We start from the raw sequence: 27405 nt of genomic DNA, 5'->3' as shown, positions 1-27405 counted from the left end.
TCACGTCACACTGAAAAAGCCTCCGGGCGACTTACTTGACACGGTTTGATGACCCAACACGGTTTGGCGCAAGGCTTCATCTTGGATGGTCACATTGTCCGACCCGAGAGGTTGGTCTGGAACTACAAACACAAACTTGCTAGCATCCAGTAAAATAAACACATCGAGTCCAAAAAACACTTGGTTGCGTACCTGGGCACGGAGTGTCAAGTTTGCAGATGAGCACCGTCTCGGGTTCGTCTCCCTGGCACGTTCCTGTCGCGTTGTCGCCGGACTTGCAAACCACCTGCCTTTGCCGGATGCCTTGTCCGCACGTCACCGAGCACTAGAGCGCATTGCGCAGACACCGCTGGTTCATTCACTCATCCGAGAGACAATTTCAAATTCGCCCGGGTCTCACCTGCGACCACGCCCCCGTCCTCCACTGGGCGGGGCACGCCGTCTGGTTGCAGGCTCGCTTGGGCGACGGCCGTTCGCCGACGCAGTGCTTGCTGTGGATGGGCCGGCCGGTGCCGTTGTGCAGCGCCTGCATGCAGCGCACCGTCCGGATCTGGAAACCTTGCTTGCCGCAGGTCTTGCTGCAGGCGCCCCATTCTTCCGCCACCCACCTGGAGGACACGCCGACACTCTTGGATCCTCACGCTGCGACAACACGCCTTTTCGCGACGACAGGCATCGTGCCAGCACCGCGTGGCGGAACATGATTGCCTAGTGGTCCATTGCGACTTACGCGGGCTGGCTGCACTCGTGGACGTTGCAGCGTTTGCGGATGGGTTTGGGTTTCTTGTTGGCATCGCACAAGTTGCGGTGCACCAAGCGGCTGTCGCTCTTCCTCCGGCAGCCGTATTTGGTGTACTGGATGCCTGAGGGAGCCAAAAAATAAATAAATCAAGTCTTGTGGAAGGAATGCCACTTTGTGTTCTCCACATTCCAGCTGAAATTATGGGACAATACATTTGACCTGTTCAATTTTTGGGGCATGAACTCTTTGTAATCTGGACAACTTTACAAATTTTTTTTTAGGGAGTCTGTGTGTGTGTGTTTAGAGAGAGGAAGGTCCTCACTGACCTCCGCCGCAAGCTTTGGAGCACTGCGACCAGCTCTTCAGCACCCACTCGTAGGAATCCAACTCGGCCAGAAGAACGTTGTTATTGGTGATGAGAGGCAGAAGGTCCTCGTGGATGATGTACTTGTATGTCAGACTTATCTTGGCTTCCTCTTCCTGGGGAACAACCTGCCCACGGTAAATCCAAAACAAAAGCACGATTCAATCACGAGGAGCCAAACGTCGCCAGCCGACGGAATGCCCGCTCGCTCGCTGACCATCACGAAGATGCCTTCGTGGAGAGGGCCGGAGGTTCGCAGAGTCTCCTTGCCGTTCTCGACGGTGTACTCCCACTGCAAACCGTTCTCGATGAAGGTTTTTGACTGGGCGTCTTTGCTTTTTGCGTTGAGGATGAAGTCGCCGGTCACTTGATTCTTCACCGCTGGCAAGAGCACAATCACAACAGCACGTCACTTTCGGGAACGCCTCTGAGTTTTGACTCGTTACGTCCCGCTGCGTCATAAGCTCCCCAACCCTGCGGAGCGAATGGTGCGAGCAGGTGTCGCAAACTATTTGAAGCCCTTTGAGTCTTGACTGCCAAATATTTGTTCCCGCTTTGCCAGGATTATCCAACAAACAGCTAAACGGAAAATGAAACATCGGCCGTGTCCCGCAGCAGGTTGACTTTGACCGCTTCGTTTTGCAGTCTCGACCTTTTCAACGAAAGCCCATCAAGCCTTCCGGTGTCAGGCGAGCCCCTCACTGCTCACCGATGACGTGAGGGGAGGCGTCCTTCTCCTCGATGACTATGTGCCGGGCGCCCGTCGGGATATCGAACATTTGTAGCATCCCTGCTGACACGAAGAGTTCGTCAAGCACGAAGGGAGAACGGGAGCGTCGGCGGGCGTTACCGTTCTTTTTGGGCATCTTGGTGAGCGTCAGCTTGACGGTGCGGCAGTGCGAGTTGTCACCCTCACACACGCCGCATTTGTCCTCTTCCTTGTAAGAGCCCACCTCCTTGTCGCAGCCCACGTGCTGCCGGGACCAAAGACCACAAGTCACGAGTCGAGACATCACGCCTCATACGAGAGCACGGCGTGCCATAGCGCGCTCGAGTCCGACATGCGACTAACGAACCGTGTCGGACCCGGATGTTGTTAGAGAGCAAAAAGGTTTGCGCGTACCAGACATTCTCCTCGCGCGCAAACGCTGAAGAGGTCGGCGTAGCTGCAGCGGGTCCCGTCGTGCATCACCTGGTTCATGAAGACCACCTCGTCCGTTTCCTTGGACCTGCAGCTCAGCTCGCACTTGCGGCTCTCTGCCGACACGGCAACAACGGTGACGACGAGCGTCGTCTGAGCCGCGTGCGCCTCGCCGCTTTTGTGCGGCTCTTACCGTCCGGGTGCTCGTGAGGCAGCCAGGTGTGCTTCATGTTGTTGTGATACTTGTTGCTCCTCTGGAGGCACTGCTGAGCGCGGAAGTCTTGGTAGGGGCCGGCGCACTCCTCCGTGTTGCACATCTGGTAGTCAAAGGCGGAGCCCGGGCATTCGCGACCGCCGTACGCCGGCCTGTCACACAGCCACACAAACCTTTACAGTGCGCTCATCCCCAGGGGCGAGCTGAAGATAAACATGGCGGCGCCGGCAGTCCACTCACGGTGGGTCGGTGCACTGCCGGCTGCGGGAGCGGACGCCGCCCCCGCACGTCCGCGAACACGAGCTGAACTTGGACCAGGCGTTCCAGTTGCCGTCGTGCCCTTGAGGCTCCTGGCTGGACCTCCAGATGCAATGGCCTTTGAAGCACCACTGCACACAAAATAAGCACCACTTGTAAGCCTTTACTTGCAGAGCGGCTTCTCAAACTAGACGTTGCCATGTGAGACTTGCTGTTGCCAGGCTTTCGCCTTGTTTTTAGCTACAAATGATCATAAATCAAACTGGAGAGCTTATGCCCCCCCCCCACCCACCTTTCCGGCCGCGCATTCCGTTCCATCCACTGGTGGGCCTTTTTTGGTTTTGCAGAAGTACTGGTTGTCAGGGTGGCTGCACCATAACTGCTTGCAGGGGTCGTACGTGCGAAACTGGAGGACGGAGCACGGGCGGTTGGCAGGGGAAAGGCGCGCTACGCCGCTGTGTGTTTTTTCTGTCTCGTACTCACGGCTGTGCACATCTTATAACCCACGCCAAAGTCAAAGCGGCACTGCTCGTCCATGGAATAATTGATCCCGGGGAGCTCGGGAAGTTTGGGCCACTTGTGCTCAAAGGGATCGTCCAGCAGGCAGTCGTACGAGCTGAGGGGGCAAAAGGGCACAATGCGGACCAGAGCGACAAAAGCAAAAGGGTCGGCCGGCCGGGCGGCAACGCACTGGATGTAGCGACTGAGCTCTTGCTTGCTGCAGCGGGACCAGTGGTAGCGGTGGAAGGCGGCCTGGACCAGCGGGGCCATGATACTGCCCATGCCCGTCTCGTCGGCGCAGCGGTTGCCCTGCCCGTCGTGCTCCATCCCCAGCCTGCCGGCGGACGAGAGACACAAAAACATTGAATCGCCGTTGAACGTGAATGCAGAGGAGTGCTGTCGTCCGCAACTCCCATGGCAAATGGCAGCGGCGGCGCTCACACGTGTCCCGTCTCGTGAGCGACCACAAAGGCGGAGGAGAAGCCGTCCTCGTGGTTGAGGGTGCAGCTCTTCAGCGGGTGGCACATGCCCGTCACCGGCGCGTAACCTGCCCCACGACAACATGAGCCCATTATGAGGCACGCCTGACCTTTGCATAGACACAGCCACAATTCAATTATGCATTTCGGTTTGTTTCTGAGCAAGATGGAGATGGACTGATCGTAAGTAGCGAGTCGCCACGGGCTTGATTTGATCGCAAAGGCGCGGCCGGCCGACAATAAAGCCAAAAAGATGAAAACGTGACCAAGCAAAGCACACGGACATCAATCAACTCGATCAAGAGGTGTGCAGCGCTGCCGCTTCTGTGATGGTTTTTGGCATGCAGCTAAAAGAGCAGAAAAAGGGAGGTCAACATTAAAAAAGAAAACAAAACAAAAAAAGCCAGCGGAGCTCTGAAGAGGCTGAACGCCGATGCCATTGCGGTATTTCTTTGCAGACCTGCGCGTGACTCCAATGCCAATTCTTTTAAGTGGCAGGCAAATGCAAAGATTTCAAGAGGATGCAGATGTTTTCCCTTTGCACACAAAAGCCACGGCGGCGGCACAAGTCATAATAAAGCGCTCGAGTGGCGGCGGCAGCAGCACAGTTCAAATAAAGCGCTCGAGTGAAAACAAAGATGCTCCTTGACAAACAGTTGCAGAAAATGATTCGCTTGCTATGCGGCTAACCGACAATACCAGCACAGGAACCAAACTGTTGATTGCACAATGGAAGTATAATGAGGTTTAATATTCCCTGGGAATTGATGTATTTGAAGACAGAAGCTCCTCCCTTCAAGTCAAACTTTGACAAGGCGGTGCAATGTCTGCTTAGCGAGGACGAGACCCTGTTGGTCAGGCGGCGTCCTTCCTCAAAATCGTTCCGGCGAGGCGGCGCCGGTTGTTGTGATCGCAACGCGGCCGTTGCCGAGGCAACGGCAGCCCCGGTAGGTAACAACGTGACCTCGCCTCCCAAACGTGACACGTGTGTTTGAACAGATTACAAACTTGAGCACAGAGGAAGTTTTGTTGCGACTGGCCAGACTTGGAAACACGGATGATGTCAAACGGAGACGTGCACATACTTGAGCCGCCTAAAGATTGCGCTTGTGTGTGAGAAATGATTCTGATTTTTCACTCCATGCCAAAAACGTTGACTGAATGCACTTTTTTGCACCGGTGAAGGGGGGCGGGCGTCCAGTCAGAGTTCCGGAGAGCCGCTCGCTCAATTGACCAGTCGCTAAACGGCTGTTATACAACAATTTTACAGTAAATACACTTTTCAAAAAGTAGAATATTTATTTTGGATCATTTTTTTAAATTGCATTAAAACAAAGGTTAAACAAAAGAAGTGAATTTTGTTTTAGTTTAGCCATAAGTTGGGAGGGAAAAAAAAGTTCCGTAATATCAAACTAAAGGGAGACCTTTGACCTTATGGTCCCTAAGTCCCATATATTCAAGCGCTCCATTTTTCAGATGACATTTTTCCATCTGATGCCTTAGCCGGTTAGCGAAAGGTCAACTGTCAAAGGGCGTTGGATGGGCGCGTGGCCCTTCCCTTACCTCCGCAAGCAGAATTCAGCAGTCAGTCTGCACAGGCCTCGATCGAGAGTCGAATACAGTACCTTGCATACCTGCGGGACCAAAATCTTGCCTGGTGAGGAAGATGGCGTGGTCGTGGTAGTCGGCGTGGTCGGGGTCGGCGCGCTGCTGCGTGTTGGCCCAGCGGCACACCTGCTCCAGGCTGCGCGATGGGCTGCCACGCTCGATCAGGTTGATGGACTGCGCCGGCCAGCCCGCCGCCACCGCCGCCACACAATGCAAAAGCAACATGGCTTACACCCGCTGGGCGTCAAGCAAACCCTGAACTCATTCGTTGCTTCAACGTAGCACTGATCTCACAAGACAAAAGTTGAAATATGAAAAGAGGATTTTCCGTCTCACCTGCCTGTAGCCGACCATGATCATGCGCACCAGGACGATGTTGATGCTGATTCCCAAAGACTCGTCGTGGTAGATTTCATCAACCTGTGGAAGTCAGGTGATGTCAGCGAGGAGACTCCGTTCAACACCGTCAAAGTACTCGTCTGCATTGGCAAGCATTTGGCGCTTTGTGGAAAACGCTTAGCAAGCGCTCCACTAGCAAATGTGGAAGTTGCATATGCACACCGCCGCCCCCGTTTCCAGATGTAAGTTCCTGCTATGTGCTCGAGGGGGCCAAGCGCACCGGGATAATTGCAAAGCCAGGCGGAACACACACGCACGCGCACACTTGGGGAGGAAGGGCGAGCTGCAATCGTGAGAAGCAGCCGCAGGCGTCCCCGGCTTGTACGCAGCATCGCATCTCGGCCGCAACAAGGCGGCCATTGTGCCCCTCAATGGGCCACCTTGCTCTCCTGCATACGGGATGTTCACTAATCAATTCTCAGAAGAGCCTTCCTCGGCCGCAAGTGTTGGGGTTCGATCGTCAGCAGCGGTGCAAAGTGTCAAAGTACTTTGTGGAGCTAAAAGCAGCGGCAGAGGAGAAAGAGAACTCGTGCCACAAGCGTACTGACGAGTACAAAGCGTGACGGACTTTTGCTGTTGGAGCGACGGATTCTCCACAGCTTTAATTAGGCAACGTTGGCAAGTCGAGAGACGGTGCGAGGCTGCCCTCCCAAGCGTTTCCATGATGGAACTCAAATCAAGTTTTTAATTGGGCCGGCTGCTGCGGCTTATCAGACCACCGTGCGGGCGGGCTCTGGCTGGTAACTGTTACCGAGTGAAACCGGCGCCCTGTGAAAATCTGACTCGAGGGATTTGGGACAGCTAAGAAGATTATGGTGGCAGGAGCTGCTCGAGCCCACGATGAATGAGCTGAAGAGTTTTTTTTTTCCTTCAACCTCGCCTCTAATCCATAAACAGCGTGAAAAAGAATAGCCGAGGCGCGGTGGAGGGGAAGTGACACTTGACGAGCGAGGAACCCGACGACCCGACTTACGATGTTCATGAGGGTCAGCACGTAGTTCTGGACGTGCTCCTTGCCGTGGAATCGCACCACCGAGTCGTCCACGGCCAGCAGCACCTCCATGTTGTAGTCGTCTTTCTGGGCGTGGCGGCGCTTGCGTTGTGGCTCCGCCACGTGGCGCCAAAGCAGATCCGCGGCCGCCGGCAGCTCCGCCACCGCCGTGCCAAAGTCGGACACTGTCGCGAGAGAGCTCGTATTCATTCGTTCGATCTTTTTCCGCATTCTTTTTCTACTCTGCTCTTTCAGGTGTCGGGATCTCACCTTGATTGCGGAGCTCGTCGCCGCGCTTGAGGGCCGAGCGGCGGTAGACCACGTGCACGCGTCCCTCGGCCTCTGCGTCCCGCCGGCCCCTCTCCAGAGGTTCGATGAAGAACTCGCCGTCATCCGTGCGAATCAGGCCTGCCTGCAAAGGACGCAAAGCGCACGGCTCAAAGGGTCGGCGGCACAGCTGCTAAGCAGGCAAGCTTCTGCCAAAAAGCAAAGACATATTTTCATTTTGAGATGTCAGACAGCAGAGCAGAGGCGAAAAGTGGGTTGCAGGAAATGCCAAGTCATACTTCCTCTGCGTTTCATCAGGGGGGGAGGGGAAGGGTGGAAAGCGAGGCAACATCTGGACAGCGCAGCAGAGTGTAAGCATAAGCAGGCCTACCAAAGTCTGCTTCGGCTGTCGGGTTCGGGGAGGGGCGGCAAAGGCGAGCGGGAGGACGCTGATCGTGATTGGTCATGATTGGACAGATGGGCAGTAGCAGCTGATGATGACGGAATGCTCCTTTTATTGCTACATTATCATCCGGGGCACTAACTCTCTCAATGCGCTACTGACCTTTACAAGGCCCAATTTCACATCCAACTCTCACGAGGGAAAACCCAGCCACAGCTCAGAGCCACATTAGCTCGCACGCAGCTGCTGACATCACTCACAACACCACAGACTAAAGTACTTTAGCAATTACACAATGAATTTTGTGCTTGCTCCAATACAGTGCTAGCAAAATTAATCGGGGTGATGTTCGGCAATGGTGCTTGAGTTTGACATCCTTGAAGGTGGTGGTGGTTGCTAGGAGAACCTGTCCTCTTTTCAAGCCTTCGCACACAAATAAACCTCTCATTACCTTGTCACACGTGGCCTCCCGCCGTGCGCCAGCTGCACAGCAAATAGCACAAGCGGCGGCGGCTGTCACCAATCGATGCTGCCGTGAGCTTGGAAAATAGCAGCCGTATGGCTGCTGGGAAATAAGAACGTCTAGCACCTCAGGGACCTCATTCCAACTGCAGTGAAAGGTGGCAAAAACACTCACGCGCTCTACTTTGGAAAAAGTACTTTAGGAGAAAGAAAATTCCTAACTCGTTCCCGATTGGGTCAATTGCGAGCGTTGCACAAAGCACCAGCAAGCGCTTGGTAACCTGCCAGCGATTGCATTTCTATAGGCCAAGTACAGCTCGTCTCTTCTCCAAGTAAGGGAAGTCCTCAAAACATGAGGAGGCCCCTGCCTGCATTCCTCCCCCTTTCATCAGGCGTCTCAGCACACATCCGGCAGACTTTGTCATTTCGATCGCCGCGCGACAACCCCTGCGTGCACAGACAAGTCCGACCGTACGTGAGACGCCACGGGGAAGACATACGCAGGCAGGCAGGCAGGCAGGCAGGTGTGACTCAGAGCCTGAAGGGCTTGGCCACAGATGGTCTAACCCGGGCTGGAATGGAGAGCAATACGTCAGTACACAAACTGGGTATGTCTACAGTACTTTTGCTTCTTCAAGGAAGAAGTTGGCCAAGTGGAACATGGAAAGCATGAAAGCATTTTCCAAAGCCCGCACGAGCGTTGGGACTGCCTTCGAGCGTCAGGCTGCGATCAAGTTACACAATTGACGGAGCGTGCGTTCGGTGAAGGTGGTGTCGATCAGAGTACCAAAGCCATCTGGATCTCATCTAAGGGCTAATTAGCGTGAGCGCTCATTAACACTAGTCATTTGACATCCTGCTAATTAGCATGTACTCCTACTTCATGTTGTACTTCATCAATGTGCATCTGTTGACTGGCTTTGCACTTTGATACAGCAGGTTCTGATGAGCCCAAGGCCCGTGATACCCCCCCCTCTGTCGGCACCACCTTGCTGGGATTTGCTTATTTGCCTTTTGCTGGATGGAAGACTTGTCTTCCTGCGATTAGCAGGTTCCTTCTAAAGTGACTCAAAAAACAAAAACAATCTCCTGGTTCTCCAAGCCAAAGTCAGCTTGTTGTTTACTTTGGTGTGCGTGCAAAGAGGTCGTGCGGTGCGGCGCTTACCAGTCCGTCGCAGTTGCTTATGGCCACGGCAGCATGCGGCACGTCGCTCACGTCGCCGGTGAAGACGCAGTCAGCGCGCAGCCGCTGCTCCCCCTTGGCCTGGAAGTCCTCCTGCCACTCCAGCCAGGCCCCGGGGGCCACCAGCCTCCGGTTGGCCCTCAGCCTCAGGTGCAGCTCTTGGCCGAAGACGGTGACGTTGAAGAATAACAACGGGGAGTCCGAGGAGCCCGGAGAGGCGTCGCGGGCCACCCTGGTCCTCCTCCTTTCACTGCTCCCTTCCTTGTCCACAGACAGCACGTGAGACTTGAAGTGGCCGCGGGAGTCAGTGCTGAACGGAACCATGAGGTCGTAGTCGTTTAACTTGCCGGAGAGATTTTCTGGAGGGAGCGTCAAAATGTCACATGACGCAATGGACATGGCCAAGTATTCGCGGCGCTTCTCACAACGACTGTGGACAGTTGGAGGCTGTGGCGGTGGAAGTTGAGGATGGACTCGACGGCCACTTACCGCGTATCCCTGCAGCAAACGACGGCTCCAGTGTATCTGCACCTTTTGCTGGATCTGCACCCAAAGGCAATTTGGAGGAACATAATGGAACATTTCCTTTTTGCAGACTGTCATCGACCGCTCTTTAGTCCCGGATCTGCAGCAAAACGGCATTTTGTGGACATTCCTGGCTGATGGAGTGACTGCGCCAACTGTCTAAGTCCACATGCGAGGGAAACCCGGTCCCACTCCTGATATTCTGAGTCAGGTGTGTTGCAACAGGGGGCGAGACACACGGGAAAAGTGACCTCAGTCCGATTTGCACAAAAATTTGATTTGTGGAAATCGTCAACCTTCTTCACCTAACAAAATTGAAATGTAGAATTTCCCACTGCAGCATAAACCCAAGCCCCGGACTTGCATATTTTTATGGCTGAACAATTCTGACATAATGTAATGATGCTTTGCAACCTCCACCAGGACTTCCTATTGAGATTCGAGCGTGGACGACCTTATCCAGACTTTCCCCGACATTCAATTTTTCTCTCTCTTTTTGGCACGAACTTACTGAGCGAAAGAGTTAACGCAGATTCCACATCGTGCAAAGATTTAAAGAGCGCTGATTTGCATTGAAAGAAAAGCCACTCACCAAATGTCCCTGCAGCAAAAGAAAGCTCCAGCAAAAGTTGACTGAATGAAAAGCACATGAGAACGTGCACGCGCCCCATAGCGCCGCTTTCTTTCTCCTTTTGTTGTTGTTTTGATTTCAACGCGTAAAGTCGTCAAAGCGGATCGCCGGCGAGGACGCGGCAGCTTGTCCCGGCGCCCGAGTCTGCGAGCTGCGCGCAGTCTCTCGGCCTGTGCTGAGCGCCACAGACAGACGCTGGGCCATCCGTGTGGGAAGGGGGCCCGGCGGGGAGGAATGACCGACGGACGCACGGACGGACAGACTGCCACCGGGCCCGGTGCGAGCGAGCAAACGACCGGGGAAGGAGCAAGAAAGTTGCCTTGCCCTGTAATCCAACCTCCGAGTTCCCCTTGTGAACTTTTCACAAAGTCAACGCTCGCTCCCGCTGCAAGAACATCTGCGAGTCGTGCAAGCGCCGCTGCGAGCTCACTTGCCTGTGTGCTGCGGGACCCACGCACACACACGCATACACACACACACAATAGTGAGTGCGAGTGCCTGTGTGTGTGTGTGTGTGTGTGTGCGAGAAAGAGTCTGTGCTCCACGAAAAGCAGCGCCTGCCTTCCGTCCTTCCCAGACAAGCGCATATTTAACCAAGCCTGGAAAAAAACAATGCCTAACCCGAAAAACAAGTAGAAACATCACATCCTGCAGAAAAATAAAAAGTAACAACAGGAACTATATTTCTAAAGTGTCCATAAGAGGGGAATGGAAACTCACTGACATGCAAATGTCACTTTAATAATAACCATCATTGCAATCAGAAGAATTATTGAAGTTTTTCGGGGTCTCCGCGTCCCAATATTTATGGAGCTGACTGTGGAAGAAGTGCGATATGGGAAGGATGACGCTTTGTGCGCTTTTTCCGTCCCTGGTGCATTCCGCAATCTAGCCTAGCGTTCAATTAGAAGCTTGCTAGGGCAAATGACTGGCTGCGCCATCCAAGCGACTGCTGTGGTTTGCTACACGCACACATACACACACAGAGAGAACAGGAGGAAGAGAAAGAAAACGAAGAATTTCCACATCCAAACTTCACGTCAGACATCTGCTCCCCCCCCGGGATGTAATTAATCCCACCAACTTGGAAAGATTCGCTTCTGGCCTTGATTAGCACAAGCGGGCGTCTTTGACACCGTCGGCTGAAATGTGCCAGCGTGCTGGGAAAATATGCACTTTTTTTGGGGGGGGGGGGGGGGGGGGGGCTCGGAGACGATGCAAAGCAGCTGCACGTCTTGTTGTGCCGAGTGGCAGAGCCAGCGACTTGTGTAATTCTGCCTGCCTGGCCTTGACCTGCCCGTGGACACTAGTCCTGACCGCTTCAGTGTCCAAAGGCAAAAACAAAAAAAATGTTTGGACACTATTTCAGCGTCCAGTCTCAAAACTAATTACTGACTCGCTATGGGCGTGTTGACATATTTTTTGCGTGGGCCATAAACTTTGGCACGTACAGGACACGTTGACTTGGGAAGGAACGGATTTCGGTATTCCCGCATCCGGCGAAGATTTTTCATTAACTTGTGCAGCCAGGTGTGTAATAGGTGAATTTGAGCATCTTAAATTTCAGATTACAACGATCTTTTGAAAACAATGTTGGCGTGCGTCGCCTCTCACCTCCCGTCCGTCTGTTTTGTGACATCCTCCGGCCGCCGCCCGCCTGTCAATGGCGCCCATTGTCCGCCGTAATCTTGAAACCCTTCACCACCTTCGGGTCGGGTTTCACGGCGTAGTGGATCACAAAGAAGCTTTCAAAGAGAAGGAAGGGGGCTTCGTAGCACTTGGTGCTACACTGCAGCAGTTGGTAAAAAAAAAAAAGTGGCATCAAACATCTAATCTATATGATACAAGTCGGGATATTATGAGAAAAGGATTTGTCATTTGAGGAGAATGAAGCTGAAAACAGCCAGAATCAAGTCATAAAATGACAAGCAAAAAAAAAAAAAGTGGAAAAAATGACTGAGAGTTCCGCCGTGATAACATACCGCCCAACTTCACCCCCTCGCCTCAGGACAACTTCCTCACTGCCGAGATAAGACAAGATGGGAAGCGAGCCGGGGTATTTGACTTTCAAAGAGCTCGCCGGGGGACACTTTGGGACGGAGAGCCGTCCACATGAAAAAGCAGAGCCGGCCAGATTAGGGCGTTTGATCCAGCTAAGCTCCTCATTATGGCCGAGCCAAGACGCCAGCGCCGAGCCCGTCGAGCCGGGGGTGACAAAGCCGCATCTGTCTGCCTCCTCGCGTCAAGAAATGAGACGGCGAGATACCCGTACTTCCAGATGAGCAGGCGATAAGTCACCAGGGATGCCGCAAAAAAAAAAAGGAAAAACATGAGGATATCACGAGAAAGAATTAGTCATTCAATGAGAATAAAGTCAAACTCCCACGAGAATGAAATGGTCATCTTCTATTTTTCAAATGAGAATAAAGCACTTAAGTCATAACGTGCAGAGAACAAAAGTTTTAATTTTATGCGAAAAAATACAGTTTAGTAAATAGGAAATAAGTTGTCATTTTCTCAGACTCAAGTCAAAGTATTCTGAAAAGAAGTCATTACAGGAAAAGAAATAACACAAAGTCGTTCAAGAACAAAGTTCCAACTTGACAAGTCCAAATACTGACAATGATGAGAAAAGCTCAAAGAGAAAGAAAGTGGCCCAAATACTCGGCCACCAAACTGCCTGTGACACAAAATAGTAACAACTTGTTTTCTTCTTGGAATGGAACATAACATGTTAGTTTGATGAGCAACTAAGTAAGTTCCACTTGCTAAGACTGTAAACAATCAAAACCCTGGCAAAGGTTCGGGCAGCAAGTTAGTACACCGCCGGCACGATGTCAAGTCACGCTACGCCACGTCACATTTGCCTCCCACGCCTTTACCGTCAAGGTTTGTCAAATCACACGCCATTCAAAGAGAGACTCGTGTCCACGTGCCAGCGCGCTTCCCCTCAGAGGAAATGCCCTCGAAATGGAAGTTCCGGACGGAGGTTCTGCTGCTGCCAGCGCCAGCGCAGCCGGGCCAGCTGGGCCGGCGAGGCGCGGTCCGGCGGGCTCTTGAACTCGCTGAAGCTCAGCCGGTTGAGGACGTCATAGACTCCCGCCCTGGAGGCCACCTGCCGACGAGACCACACGGGGCCTCGATGAATCCAAGGACACAAAAATGTTGGGGGGGTTTATGTGGCCTTGCGTCACTGCAATGTAGCACGTAGCTTTATTCTTCTTCTTCTGGAACAGCCCCTTGAGATGAGGAGCCAACACAAGGACAAAAAACCTTTCCCATACTAGTAACCCCAAAGAAATGTACGTATGCTCAGGACTTTGCAGATCCAAAAGGAGCATAACCCCAGCAATCAGCGAGGGCTAAGACAAAAGGCCCGTGCCAAACAAAGCAGCGTGTGCAAGATTAAGCGAGAAGATGTACGCCTCATACATCAACATGCAGCCAAGTGATTGGTTTAAGACATTGAAACAAATATGCGGCGCATGCAGGCACAGACTGTATGTCAGAAAGAAGCAAGTCAAAGTACAAACTAGGAAAGAAAAATGTTTGGAGGGTGCTTAGAAGCACATGGTAGCGAGAACAAACACTATCTTGGATGAGATTAAAAGAAGTCACATGAAAAAGGTTGTCCCCCCAAAAATGGGCATAGAAGCAAGGAAGGGCGATGGATTTTTTTTTTCCCCCCTTCAAGCACAGAATGGTTTGATGCAAGTTAAAATGGATGAGTGATGGAAAGAATGGGATAGATGCAAGCGTGTGAGGAAAATGAGTCCAATCAATCTATTTAAAAAGTGCGGCGTCCAATTTCAACCCTTGAAGAAAAAAAATCTCTGACAGAGCATAACATAAGATTTCTTAGTAGGAAAAAGTTCATCTTGATCAAACTAATTCTGAATTTTGTTAGTATGAGTTGGTGAGGCGTCTTACAAGAAATGAATTATGATATCATCAACAGGAGTCAATAATAATCATGGAGAAAGTTAGAGGCTCCGTAGAAGAGCCCTGGGGTACACCCGTCTCAGAAAGAACTTTCCTCAAAAATATGACTTCACAAATGCTAAACCACCAATGTGCGAGGGTCCATAATTATTGTTAAAATTGCAACAAAAATGTAAATTTTGAGTTCACTTTTGTGAGCCGCAGTACTGTGTATGGGACTACGAAATACAATCTTCCCCCCATGTCATGCATGGGGCTTCATATGTCAGATACTTCATGCGTGTCACCACCATGTGTGACTGTGAATTATGGGCTCCTGCCTTCAGGGCTGCTATTAAATTAGAGCCAGGCCATGTTGGGGGCCAAACAGTCGCCGGCCATCAACGAGGGCAGCTTGCGTAACAATGTGTGTGCGTGGCGATGAAGACCCCCCGCCGCCACCCCTGACACTTGGGGCTTGTCATGGACGATCCCGCCACGGTCACTGGTGACAGGCTAACGATCATGCCCGTGGGCCATTTAGCCGTGATTGGTTGGGAAGGCGCCAGGCTCAGCAGCATGTGGGCCACTCCACACGTTGGCCACGCCGATGACAGCTCAGAGTGACAGAAAGTTAAGCGGTGCCTAAGCTTTTTTTTTTTTTTCCCCCCCCAGGGGATGGCTGCCAAGCTAACTGGCTACCGCTGTGACTTTGACCATCAATGAAAATGAAAATCCGCTGAGCATTAGGTTTATTTTTAAAATGCGCTGCAGCACGGCTTCCCGATGAAGGCGACGTCCGTAAATGTCACGGTAATGTCACCTCGCACTCTTCTGTTCTCCCTTCACTCAACGCCATTGGGAAGGATTGTCGAGACGGACCCCTGCGATGACCCCAATGGTGCTGTTGTTTGCAAAGGAAGGAAATGTTTCATGGTCTCCTTTCCTTTGTCACGTGTCACTTTTGAACAGAGCGGGGAGAGCGGGAAAGCTTTGCTACGCATTTCTTTCGTGCGGGTTCCCAACGTGAGCGAGCACATTTTTGAGACGCCGAGCGCGTATTTGATATTCATAACAGGATGGATATGCCTCCATTGAGCGAGCATATTTCTCTGACAGCTGTTTTCTCACTGATTGTTCCAGTCCATTTTGGAATTCCGCCCCGCTTTCATTCCATCCCAACAAGGACAAAAAGGCAGCGGAGAGTTTCAGCCGCCGAATTTCAAACATTCTTTTGCTGTGGCCCGCGTTTCCCGGGGACTTTCTGGCAGAATCACAACAAAGAGCTCGTATTTGTTGGTCCGCTTTCCCCACTTTGAATAAAGACCAATGCACATTCGCCGTTTGGCATATGCAATATTTTCTGCAGTTTGACTTAGGTCATTGAGTTTACCTACTGCCCCCTCCCTCCTCCATGTGAGCAAACAACAATGGCAATTACCTGCTCCATCCAGAGCGCAAAGGAGCGCTGCCAGGAGTCCTTCTTCTCCAGGTGCAGGTAAGTGTTGAAGAGGATGAGGTAAATGTAGCGCTCCAGATACTGGAGGCTCTTCAGCAGGAGCTGATGACGCTCCTTCTCCGATTTGCCACCTTTGATCTGTGGAAAAACAAAGCCTCGTTTGCAAACATGGTTTTTCCCTCCACTGAGACAAATTTGGCATTTTCAAATCGCACATCTGAGAAGCAGGAGTAAATGCCACGGCTTTACTGAATTAGGAAGCGGAGGCGAGGGGGACATCTTTTGTCAACATTGTCAAAAATCCATCTCTGTCCTATTGTAAAGCAAATGAGAGGTGGAGGAATCCGGTCAGACTTGACTTGAGTTTGCGTTTTTGGGAGGGCAGACATTTTTGGAGCCTTATTTGTAGAACAAGAAACAAGCAAACTTGCAGCTAACATTTGACAAAACAGATATCATCTGGCTTCAGGAGCGAGCCGCCGCCGCCTCCATGTTAATGGCTTCTACAGATTGCGCTCATCTGTCTTTTTCCAGTTGCTCAGCCACATCGTCACTGTGAAATCCCCCGCAAGTGGAGGTGGATTTTTTGGAGCCGGCTGGCTGGAAACCACATCGTGTAGAAGAGCAGCAAATTAATGCAAGTCTGTACTCTTGCGGTTACGACTCTGTTAAGTCTCGTGCGTCATGACCCCCGGGAGAATGCATAGCTTGAACGTTGGCTCAAACGCCGCACAAAAAGAAAAAAAAATCCTCATGATGACTTGTGTGTGTGTATCATGGATGCATTTTCAACGTCTGGACAAAGTGCAAAAGGGTCTGGAGATTCGACTGCTGGCTGCAAATTCCTCTTTTTCGCAATCGGTATTAAATTCCCGCAGGTACTCGCTGTATCAGAATTGCAGGCTTGAGGAAGGCCTCAGGCAAAAGCGGCCTCCCCCACCCCCTTCTTGTACCTGGAGGACAAGGAAGTGCAAGCAAGTCAAAGAGCGCCTCGGGCACACCTTGGAAAATCATCAGTTGGGACCCTCGTGATAGATGCAATTTATTTTGTTTACGTGCATTTTTACTCCTCGTGCAAATTAGCCGGCTAAAAAAAATGTTTGAGTTCCGACGTGCTTCGTGTGTCAAGGGGGCAGAAAGTAGTAGTGCGCGAGGCAACTGAAAGCTCACCCTGGGGGGCTGCGGAAGGTCAGGCCAAAGGTCAGACTCGTTGTTTAGGCTGGACATGTGCGCACACGTCAAGGCGAGCGCAGCACTTTGCAAAGTCGGCAGGAGGGCGAGGACATGAGCTCGATCGCTCACAATCGGGATGAAAGAACAATGAGACAGCTACTGCAAGACTTCGGACAAGAGTCAGTCCCGGAGTGTTTTAAGTTTGTGGCGAATGTCAAGTTCCTTCACATTAAAGTCATCCCGCAGACAGTAGCACGTAATGTTACAAAGCGAAGAAAACTTGCACGTTCCTGGGACGCATTCGACTCCGCTCGCGCTCCCATCCTCCATCTTTCCAGGAGACGTCTCCCGGCTTCCCCTCGGAGAACTCGCTCGCAATGCCTTCTCCCCTTTCCCCAAATATTTTTCCATCCCCCGTCCAAACCGCGGGGGCCCGTCTTCTTGGACACGCTGCGATTTGCCCTCGTTCGTCCTTAATTTGTGCATTTCAGGAGCCAGCCAAGCTTGGGAGAGGCATGAGATGTGCGGCAAGACCCACGTGATGAGAAAATATGCATATGCATTCTTTCACGTGCCGTGTCACTGTGGAAATTGAAGCCTCCACAGATTGCCTATTCAGCATATTTTTTCTGTTGAATTTAACTAATCCCAGTCAGTATGCATGTCAGTTTTGTCAGTCGCATATGGAAAACGTTTGACTGACATGATGGAACACCGACAAAAGTGATTCCAGTGTCGAAGCCGTTAGTGAAATGGCAATGTCGACGATCACGGGCAACTAACAAGCGAGAATGGCCTCCCGAGTTGCCGTATGTGCCCCATGTGGGGGTCACGGCTGGTTGGCAGTACAGAGATTTACAGCGAAGCCCCCTTGAATGGGCCCCTCTGAAGCTTTCGGGTCTCAGAGTAAAACTGCGTCTTTTCCAACCACTGGTAAAGTGGAGGAGGGGGGGCTGGGAGGCGGAGTGCGTTTTCCCCCTCTTCCGGCAACATCTGGCACTGTTTAGCACCTGGCTTCCAAGTAAAGAGGAAAAGGGGGGAGGGCAGTGCCAACGTGTGGCCTCCGGACAAATCCGGCCTCATCTCGACTCGGATTTGAACTCTGCTAGTTCATTTGCGTCAGCGGCAAAGTCCAAGATAAATACAGTGGGAGAGATTTATTTGGCTTCAACCTACGTATTTTATAGTCGAATGATTGATTGAACCATCGAAGTCCGAAATTAGACCAGCTCGCCATTAGACCACGCTGGCTTCGATGAATCATTCTATGAATCATTCCATTCCTTCAGCATCTCACCCACCGCTGTCCCTTTCTTAACGACTCTGAAAATGAAATTTGCAAGGAGTTGACCTTTGCGAGCGCCGCAGGGGATCCTTTTCCACGCAGAATCGCCGAGTGAGACATTGGCCGAATACAATAAGGGCCATTGACGGCCTGCCGAGCGGGTCCGGGGCGCCTCCGACCTCTGCGGCAACGGCTGATGGTGCGCGGAGGCGCAATGATGACATTGTTCCAAAAAGTATAAAGTAGAGCTTGTCTGCCATAAGCTCCTTTTGTTCTCCTTCAGCTTTGTTAGCTTGGAATAAGAAAAACGGTCAAAACCAATCGGGAGTACAAATCTTCGCCAATTGTTAATCAAGTCTTGCCTTTCGTCAGGGCATTTTCTTTGCAATAAGCAAGAAAGCGACAGATGAGCTATCTGAAAATCCTGTGACGGATATTGAGGAACATTTCATTTCCTCCGCTGCTTCTCTTGGCTCCAATTCATCCAAGCGGCTTCCATTAAATTACATCATGATCAATTTTTCCACGCTCGGCCACTCGTGCCTACATTCCTCTCATTCATGAGAGGTAGGGGGAAAAATAAAAAAGGAGGACAGCAAGCTCCCCGGCCCCCTCTCGGGGGCACCAACGGTGAGTGCACTCGCGTTGGAGAAATATTTGAGTTTATTTTGTATGTTGTGACGGATGGACTGTGCACATCTGCAAGTTCCTTTTGAGGTGTAAAGTGCGGCCCCCCCACCTGTCTGTGGGTGCAGATGATGATCTCTCTCAGGTGGTAGTGCATAGGCGTCATGGTCTCAGACACAGAGTCCAGGGCCATGTCCACCTCTCGCTTCATCCGGTGGCCGTCGGGGAGCAGACGCACCAGCTGCATCACCACCTGTCAAGAAAAAACAATGATAACATCTAACACCAGGGATGGGGGGGGGGGTGGAGATACACGCAGGAGGACCATTCACAGGCGAACATGACTTTAGGGCCATCTTGTGGCATCTAGAGGCAAATGCACAACACATTTTCAGGGGGGTGACAAAATATTGTTGTTCCATGGCAACCCCGGCTACACCACCAGAAGCTGCTGGGCTGCATTCAAGATTTATTGCTTTCATCAAGGCGCAGCAGAAAGTAAACACTCAGGGAAATGATCTTTTTATCCAATGTGTTACCGCATCAAGACAGAAATAATCACTGAGACCAAAAAAAACAAAACAAAAATAAAGTGGACTTCTTTTGTGTTTGGAGTAAAACGAAGTAAAACTACTTTGGAGAAGTTGACATGGAAAGATGGGGGGGGAAAAAAGGGTGTGTGTATATATATTTAATGTATTTTTACATCCAGACATTTATTATCAGCTGGGGAAAAAAGTGCGCGTGTGACAACCTACCTGAAATTCCCCTTTGGTGTACTTGGCATCAGGGACACTCACGATCTCGTCTTCGGGAAACTCCGGAAAGCCCTGCGGGCGACAAGAAACGGCCGTCTTGGTCCAATTTATCGTGCGGTCAGGCGAGAGCGAGCGGCGCGTCGTACGTTGAAGTGCCACAGAGTGAGCACGGACAGCACCATGGCCGTGGTGGTCCTGCCTTTGCCGTTGGAGCAGTTGAAGACGAAGGCCGAGCGCGAGTCCTCAGCCAGCGAGCTCTTCATGGCGTTCAGAAGCTTGTCAAAATCCTGCACGATCGTTGAGTAACTCGATTTGTCAAAGGGGCTTTGTGAATCAAAGTGTTAGCGGGCTACCTCCTCTTGAGGGGCGGCGCAGTCGGGCAGAGGGACGCGCTTGTAGCTGAGGGCTGGCGTGGCCTTCTTGTGCTGCACCAAGACCTCCTGTGCCGTCAGGACGCTCTTGAACATCTTCATCTGCTTCTCCTGCTCCAGAGTCACCTCCAACCACTTCTGGGCTCGCAAGATCTCGTCCTTCAGGGACGCCTCCAGCTTCTAAGATCCAGAACAAGTGAGTTGGCATATGCAGCAATGTTATTCCCTGAAAATGTTTCCTCCTGACCTCAATGACGAGAGGGTCTGACGCCGGGACGGCAATGTGCTGATCCAAGCGCGAGGGCTCCCTGGGGGTGAAGATCTGCCCGTTGGCTTCGACAAGCAGCTCCTCCTGCAGGTTGACCCACAGAACGCGGCTGTGCTTGCGCTTTTCGTCCATCAGGTGAGCCAGCACGGCTCCAGCCGCCTGCCCGCACATGCACGCAAATAAAAAACAACTTTTGTTTCGAGCGGGGAATCAACGGGAAAAATGCAGCAATCAAGAATAGACAATTTGTTCAAAAGGAAAAAATAAAAAGTAACGTTGGGGCGGGGTTTGCGCGCCACCTCGAACGTGGGCTGCGCCATTCCATAGACAGGCATCTTGGGCACGCGTCTAAAGTTGAGCGCCTTCATCTCCTTGGCGGTGCTCAGGACGTCGGGTGCTAAATACTCGCCGGCCACCTGCACAACAAACAAATCATGCAGATTTTGTCAAAGACATTTCTTTCGTGAAATAATGATTTGAAAATTGCTCATTTTGGGGAAATATTCCCCAATAGTTCCTTGGCGGAGGCTCACCAGGACACGGGCTCCTTTGGTGACCAGCTCAGGCGACGCCGATAGCTCAGAAAGGTCCATCCGGGCCAGCAGGCGGTAGAGCCAAGTGTGGCGGCACATCCACTGGCTGAAGTTGGACACGAAGGCCTGGGGATACTGCAATGGCGACATGCGGCTTTAGCGAGCGGCCGGGAGCGAGCGAGCGCTCGTTGCAGACACCCACCTGCTCATGGAGGTACGCGTTAAACACAATTAGGTAGAAGTAGCGCTCCAAGCTCTGCTGGGTTCTGCTGAGGAAGTACTCTTTGGTGCTGTTTCCCTGACGTGCAACACAGGAAGAACATTTGTCAGGCTTCATTCTCAATTCAAAAAAATCTATTGCAGCTATTTTTTATTTTGCCTTGGTTGTAAATGTACAATTCACCAAGGAGGAGACTCCCATGTAGGAACAAGGAAAAGCACCAACCTGGATCTGATAATCATCTCCGAGGCCCTCCAGCTTACTTTTGTTCTCGTATATTGCTTCTTTGATGTTGTGCATTTGTGAACACAGCTCAATGGCCTGGTCCACCTGACGATGCAAACACACAGAGGCGTCACCGTTGCACCATTCCTGAATCCGGTGAGAGAAATTCACCTCCTCGAGGATTTGCTGTCCATTTGGCAGCCTGGCGACCAGAGACTGGATGAGGCGGAAAACGGGTCTGGTTTCCGGAAGGGCCTCCGCCGGCTCCACAATTCTACAAGGACACAATTTTAGTATGGCAATGAAAAGTTTAAGTTTTCAACAAATGAGCCCTTACGGTGACGGGGGGCGCAGGTTGCCCTGGAGGCGGTTCATGGCCAGGGCACCCAGGATCATGGCCAAGTTGGTGCGGCCGACGCCCACCTGGCAGCTGAAGAGCAGCGCGGGCGGCTTGGACGGCGCGTCGCGTTGCAGGGACAAGCCGGGACTCTCCTGGGTGGGCGACAAATGGAATGGATAGATAGACAAAGGGATGACAATCGTGTCTGTGTCCCAATATTGTCGAACCTGACTGATGCTTAACAAGGCTAGTTGAGCTCACCCTGAGGATATTGACAAAAGCATCAAAGTCTTCTTCCAAAGGCGCTCCTTCGACAGGTAGCGGTAATCTGTAATAGCTGCAAAGAAGACGAGCGCAAATGCGATTAGCGGTTGCCGAGCGACGGCCGAAGAAGAGCGGCGAGCACCTGTAGGCCGGCATGGTAAACACGGGCCGCTTGTAAACCTCCTCCGTCACGTGGATGTCCTCCTCGCATGTGATCGCCATCTTCTGAGGCTCGCCTTTCAGGTACTCAATGTCGTTGTAGACGTAGTAGATGTTTTCGTTCAGCTTGGCAAAGTCGTGCAGCTAGAAAAGACAAAAAATAAACAGAGCACTTTACGGCTATACAAAAAAAAAAAACATTGAGTGACTGGGAGAGGTGACCTTACATGCTTTTTGTTTCAGGGTTTTTTTTGGAACAAAAATTCAATCTCCAATTTCAATCATTCTCACCTCCTTCCTGACGGTAAGCTCCAGCACTTCCACCGGCTCCTCCTTTTCCAGTCCGTGGAGATTCTCATGGAGGTTCTCCTTCCTCCTGGGAGTGTATGGGACAAAGTCGTCGCCCTTGTGCAGGAAGACCACCGGCTCTTCTCGTACGCAGACAAAAACAACCTCCTGTCAGGCCGGGGAAACAAACGACAAGTAACATCAGAGGAGCAGAATTCAAACGCCACACCGCCTACATGCTCCAAAAGCACCAAAGACGGTAAGTGACCTCGTGTCCTTGCGCTTGGAGCATCTGCAAGACCCGCTTGAATCCGTTCAGGCTGGGCTGACCCATCCCATAGAGTGGGTGCAATCCCTCCACCCGCCGGAAGTTGGGCGCTCCAAAGGAGCCGGTCGTGCTGAGGACGTCCGCTTTGCTGTACACGTCCTGCACCATGAAGAACTCGCCCTGGCAGAAAAGGGCACAATAAGCACACGTCTTGGCTCTCCAGAGGTGTGCTTGTGAGTGTGAATGGTACAAAATTAGAAGCTGGATGAAAAGAGTCAAAATAGCATAAAAGGTTCGCTGTTTCTTCTTTGATGAAACTTCCCATCAAAATTGTGCCATGTTGGCAAACAGTTGTCTAGTGTCTGCTGCCATCTAGTGGTTTCTCATTTCAACCTGCAGCAAAAAGGACATGCCTTTGCTTTATTGGCAAGGAAATCCATCATAGCGGTCAAATGCGCCATTGTCGTCATTCACATTGGCACTGATGCACAAGAGATTACAGGGTAGGAAACGCGTTAATTGGTGGCTAGTGCTTGGTTTTGAACGTGCGCAAAAATGCTATTTAGGTCACTGCTTGCATGCTGGGAGGATTTTTTTTTTTTTTTTTTAATCAGAGAGCAGTTTGGACCAACGATTGCATCTCCTTTGAGGCTGAAGATAACAAAAGACGATTGCCATCTTTGATGGGTGGATAGAAAGCAAACTGCAAGTGCGAAAAGATACCATGAAAGATCAAGTATCAAGGTGAGCAAGCAAGCGAGTGAGGGGGCACATCAAAATCCTGAGAAAAGCGACACCACGCCTTCCTGATACAATCCACCCCCACTGCCTCATAAAACGCCGCATGACAATGTGCTTGGGCCACGCTGCAAGTCTTTCCGTGTGTGTGTGTGTGTGTGTGTGTGTCTGCGTGTCTGCGTGTGTGCTCCTGCGTAGTACCTGCACCAGGTAATGCTCGGGCATGGCGTCCGATAGCCGTCCCACTTTGTAGTTCCTCTTGTGGATGTCATCGTGAATCTGAAATTCTTGCTTGCAGTTATACCTGCACATACACACGCACACACACAGCGGCAGCATGGTGTGAGAAGTCAATTCAATTAGCAGTCAACGTTTACAAAGCCTACGCTGACAAATGAGATGACCCAGGGGGGAAGGGGTGGGTGGTGGGGTGGGTGTCTAGGCTCCTAAAATCCTTCCGTGGTGATCAAAGGGGATCGACAGCCAATCCACAGAAGACGTATTCGAGGAGGGACTTACGTGATGAGCACGGGTGCGACCTTGTTGGTGATAATGGACTTGGCCTTGTTGTTGTGGACGCCGGCGGTGTGAAAGGGGCTCGTGCCGAGCGACGGCCTGCCGTCGGCCATCCCGTTGCTGAGGACACCTTCAAGCGGCGATGGAGGCGGAGCTGCGCTGGCAGTCGTACCCATACTCCGCCCGTGGCTGCGGGGCACAAAGCAAGCACACTCACAAACAGGAAGTACAACTTTTGACACCAAAAAAAAAAACTAATGCCCAAAGCCTGATGCTGTGGACAGGCGTAGTTCCCAGCAAAACAGGATTTACATCAAATTATCCGTTTGGCTTCGATTTAACTTTGGAAACTGTACTTTGGTGTAACCATTTTTTTTTTTTTACATTCTTCAGGCCATAAAGTGCAACCGCGGATTGAAAGCAAAACTGATGGAGTCAGGGACATGGGCGGACGTGTCTGTGAGGTCTACTTTTGGACGGAGGCTCGAGACTGGATGTGAAGTCGAGTGCTGGGTGAGCCACCGCTGCTCTCCTCTGTTGTTTTCCGAGCCAAGTGGACCTTCGAGTTCACAAGAAACCCCTTTTCCCTGAGGTGTGGTCCCAATTCCCAGAAATAGTCCCATCCTGAAGTAAATATTTCAGTCCACTAGTTGTCATTCCATAATGGCAAGTGAAGTATTGCCAAATATAGCCAAATCTATTTGAATCCTCACCACATACCAAAAGCATCTCCAGCCTCTCATTTAGAATCAGCTTACCGCAAGGACAAAAAAAAAGCAAACAAGCCAAAGCCTTTGCAAAGTTTTTTCTCCAGCCCACGCGGGACAACGGAGACCCACCAATGCCCCGTCCGTCCCTTTCACATGTCGTCCTACTAGGGGGAGGTCGCATAAAAAAAGAGGAAAAGGAAGACAGCACGGTGGAGGGGTGCATCTGGTGGCCAGATGGCTGACACCCAAGTCACGCTGGCTGTACGAGACCTTGCTCCCAGCAGAACATCATTTTATTTAAATACACAAACACCGACGCTGGCTATTTTGAAATGACATGAAGAATACGCCCCACCCCAAGAAAAATCAGCTGTGTGGCGAGCCGTATTCTGGATGCCTAACCCTTTTGAATGCAAAGCGCGCGACGGGTGGAAGAAAACCATGGCGACCGACCCGACGCTCCTGCCAGCGCGGGTCCATTCAGGGGTGGCCCATTGAAATTCCACCGGCATCCCGACCTCAGCGTGCCATCGTCTTGGGGACAAAAGCAGCGCGAGGCAGGAAGGAGCCTGCAGCTGCAGGATGCATCTGGCTGTCGCCGGCCCGAGAAAGGATGCCCTGCTTTTACGGACAGAAACGTGGAACAATTTTGCCATGTGAAACGAGCGTATTTCGAATTGCCCAAAGCATGACACCATTCGAGAGGAGGAAGCGCCGGCGCACCTTGAGAGGAAGCTTTGCAACATCCTCTTTGAGGTTGAGCACGCGTGTCAGCGCAGGACATTGCCACTTCCTCCGCTCCAAAATGGATGCGGCAGGGAAATGAGCTCAGACTTCCTCTGTACCGTAGAGAACCCGTCAATGTATTGTTCCCAAGTTCTGGGCATCAAAACGCTATTTTGCAAACAAATTCGATTGCTTGGCAGAAAGAGGAAAAAGTGTGCTAAGTGCTACGAACATGAGAAATCCTGCGGTCGCGCTTCCGCCCAGTGACAAACGACTATAAAAAAAATAAAAGACTAAAAAAGACTTTGCAGTTCTACATTTCAAACGGCCGTCTGTAATTTCTTTCAGTAGAAGACTGAGTTGCAGGTTTTTGGCCCCCTCGACCGACTGCAACATTCTGCGCGCAACCGACAACCGCATGCGGTCGGCGAGGTTTAAGCCGTACGTTGGCTCGTCTCGACTCGAGCGAGTTGGCGCAGGGTGGCCACATCGGACCCAAGATGGAATGTGACTTGGGGCAAGTTATAGCCGGGGTCGGCAAGGGCAGATCGACGGTCGGCTCTGTAAATACTGGGACACAAAGACGATTTCCGTGCAACACTTCAACGTCAGAGACAAAGACGAAAAAGATGTATTGTTTTTGCGCTGTTTTGAAATAACTACTCCTAACCCGTTTTTCCCAAAAGTTGACCCACCGCTTCACGACACCGTCAGGAACTTCTATGAGTCAGATCTTCAGTTTGAGTGAAGCTTGTGTAGGGGATGAAGTACCTGACGCTCAGCTCCTGAGTCCACCGTTGGAGAAACAATGACAACAACGCCTCACTTGCCTCCCCCAAAAAAACGTTGGTCTCAGTCACACGTCCCGGCTGGCGTCTCTCCGATGCTTGCAAATCAATCAGTATGCGCCCGCTCGACGGCACGCCAGGCAGGTCAGGATGCGGTCCCGCATCCCGTCAACGGCTATTTGTTTGTTTTTTTCTGTTCTGCCGTGCAGGCGGTGCAGCGCGGCGAGGAGCAAGCATGCGCCGCAGCGTAAAAAGAGGATGCGGGGGCGGGCCCGGACGCGCGGCTTACTCATCGCCTCCTTTGCCGTCGTCCAATGGCGACAAGCGCAGCCTTCTGGCGACACGCTGCCTCCCACATGCGCTCGTGCAACGCAGACCCTTTAACAAGACTCTCCAGACACCATTGAAGCAGTGGCTCACAAACTTGTCTTGGTTTCATAGTCAGGGAGAAACTGAGGAAAAGCCTGAGCACCATTTTTTTTCCCATCCTTGAATGAAACCGTCAGACAGCAGGCAAACAAGACGGGGTCTGACGACCGCACGCGGAGGACAGGACGTAAGCCGAAGTGGCTACGAGGGTCTAATCAGTCCATTCATTAGCGCTTAACACGTGCCGAGCGGCAGGCAAACAGCGCTCGCAGCTGGGCAAATAAGTCGGCTTTAAGCCGCTACCCCAAACTGGCTGGGATTCGTTGATCATGCCAGGAGGGGCCCGTTTCAGCCGCAGATGTTTGGAAACACAACACTTGAAGTTCTCTTTGTCCTTTGTCAAACAGCTGTGCCAACCAAAGACGAGGGCGTGGGAATGCTTGTTTCCATACCCAGAGCACAACAAGCACAGTATGTGCCCTCTTGTGGCAGGGCATTTAATTCGTCTACCTAGCACTCATCCTCGCTGGCATGGGAATATAGACGTTGGACATATTAAGCAATATGTGAGACGACAGCAAATTCCTACTAAGAATTTTGCTGAATTTGCATGGAAGTTCAACTGGAGAATTTTGGAACTATTCCAGACAAAAGACAATTATTAAATTGAAATACAGAAAATACAGAAGAGTCGCTGGGGTTGACGGTGGGGGGCGTGCCAATATGGTTTTAACTAATTTTTTTTCTTTCATTATCGAATTTGGTTTGGTTTATGTATGTATATACTGATTTATTATATATTTTTATGCTCTTATCATTTTTTCCAATGCTGGTGAGTGAGGTTGGGATGCCCCAAAACACACGGGTGTCCTTTATCCGCACTTTAATGTCAAGAAAACGCTGTGGGTTGTTTCTTTTGAACAGTTCTAAAAAAAACTTGAGTTAAGTGGGAGAGGCTAAAGTTAGCATCTTCGTGGCGAAACACGAAAACGAAGGAGGACGAGGAGAGAAATGAGCCGGAGCCCGCCAAACGAAGTGCTCTCCCCCGTCTACAAAAAAAAAAAAAAAACTTTGACGGGAACTTACCATTGCAGCTCGCGAGGCGACAAAAAGCGTCCAAAAACCGGGAACCGGGAACAGGATGGAGCCGGTGGCTGCCTTTTCTCTCGTCGCGCTGCCGCCCACCCTTCTTTCTCGGGGAGTTGAACTGGGGAGGGTGGCAAGCGCTTCC

At 51.5% G+C, this 27405-nt stretch overlaps 2 protein-coding genes across 6 annotated transcripts in view; both read right to left on the bottom strand.

Moving 5' to 3' along the window:
* adamts14 (ADAM metallopeptidase with thrombospondin type 1 motif, 14) overlaps positions 1–10236 on the bottom strand; it is an 11392-nt gene extending 1156 nt beyond the window's left edge. Inside the window, exons 1-22 of one of the 3 annotated variants that reach the window (XM_085903929.1) lie at positions 10130–10236; positions 9502–9555; positions 8995–9371; positions 6968–7109; positions 6680–6882; positions 5644–5727; positions 5334–5481; positions 3662–3767; positions 3411–3554; positions 3203–3335; positions 3012–3125; positions 2702–2850; positions 2441–2613; positions 2230–2363; positions 1957–2080; positions 1816–1899; positions 1324–1487; positions 1069–1234; positions 731–863; positions 401–608; positions 193–325; positions 36–122 (exon numbers count right to left, since the gene is read on the bottom strand). In XM_085903929.1, the coding sequence (XP_085760055.1) occupies positions 36–122; positions 193–325; positions 401–608; positions 731–863; positions 1069–1234; positions 1324–1487; positions 1816–1899; positions 1957–2080; positions 2230–2363; positions 2441–2613; positions 2702–2850; positions 3012–3125; positions 3203–3335; positions 3411–3554; positions 3662–3767; positions 5334–5481; positions 5644–5727; positions 6680–6882; positions 6968–7109; positions 8995–9371; positions 9502–9555; positions 10130–10208 (3139 nt within the window). In that variant the 5' untranslated portion in view covers positions 10209–10236. Of the gene's footprint in view, positions 1–35; positions 123–192; positions 326–400; positions 609–730; positions 864–1068; positions 1235–1323; positions 1488–1815; positions 2081–2229; positions 2364–2440; positions 2614–2701; positions 2851–3011; positions 3126–3202; positions 3336–3410; positions 3555–3661; positions 3768–5324; positions 5482–5643; positions 5728–6679; positions 6883–6967; positions 7110–8994; positions 9372–9501; positions 9556–10129 lie in introns of all 3 variants that reach the window. The other 2 variants (XM_085903930.1, XM_085903928.1) reach the window with 2 other exon arrangements.
* On the bottom strand, positions 9509–27405 carry pald1a (phosphatase domain containing paladin 1a). Of its 3 annotated transcripts, XM_085903933.1 has the most exons (21): positions 27261–27405; positions 23585–23770; positions 23267–23369; positions 22328–22507; positions 22063–22227; positions 21755–21915; positions 21610–21685; positions 21346–21500; positions 21180–21282; positions 21009–21113; positions 20766–20861; positions 20564–20698; positions 20330–20446; positions 20010–20189; positions 19745–19942; positions 19538–19678; positions 19392–19463; positions 18746–18886; positions 15531–15686; positions 11783–11957; positions 9509–9637 (listed from the first exon to the last, which is right to left on the bottom strand). In XM_085903933.1, the coding sequence occupies exons 2-20, from the start codon at positions 23755–23757 to the stop codon at positions 11829–11831; spliced, it is 2586 nt and encodes an 861-aa protein (XP_085760059.1). In that variant the 5' UTR covers positions 23758–23770; positions 27261–27405; the 3' UTR covers positions 9509–9637; positions 11783–11828. The 3 variants fall into 3 exon arrangements, with proteins under 3 accessions (XP_085760059.1, XP_085760060.1, XP_085760058.1); XM_085903934.1 differs by lacking the exons at positions 9509–9637; positions 11783–11957 and adding an exon at positions 12603–13306; XM_085903932.1 differs by lacking the exons at positions 9509–9637; positions 11783–11957 and adding an exon at positions 12603–13283.

The sequence above is a fragment of the Syngnathus leptorhynchus genome, chromosome 22, assembly GCF_054491065.1.
Source record: "Syngnathus leptorhynchus isolate UIUO chromosome 22, UIUO_Slep, whole genome shotgun sequence".
Classification (NCBI taxonomy): domain Eukaryota; kingdom Metazoa; phylum Chordata; class Actinopteri; order Syngnathiformes; family Syngnathidae; genus Syngnathus; species Syngnathus leptorhynchus.
Note: the sequence above shows the minus strand (reverse complement) of the source record. Positions and strands in the feature narration are given on the sequence as shown.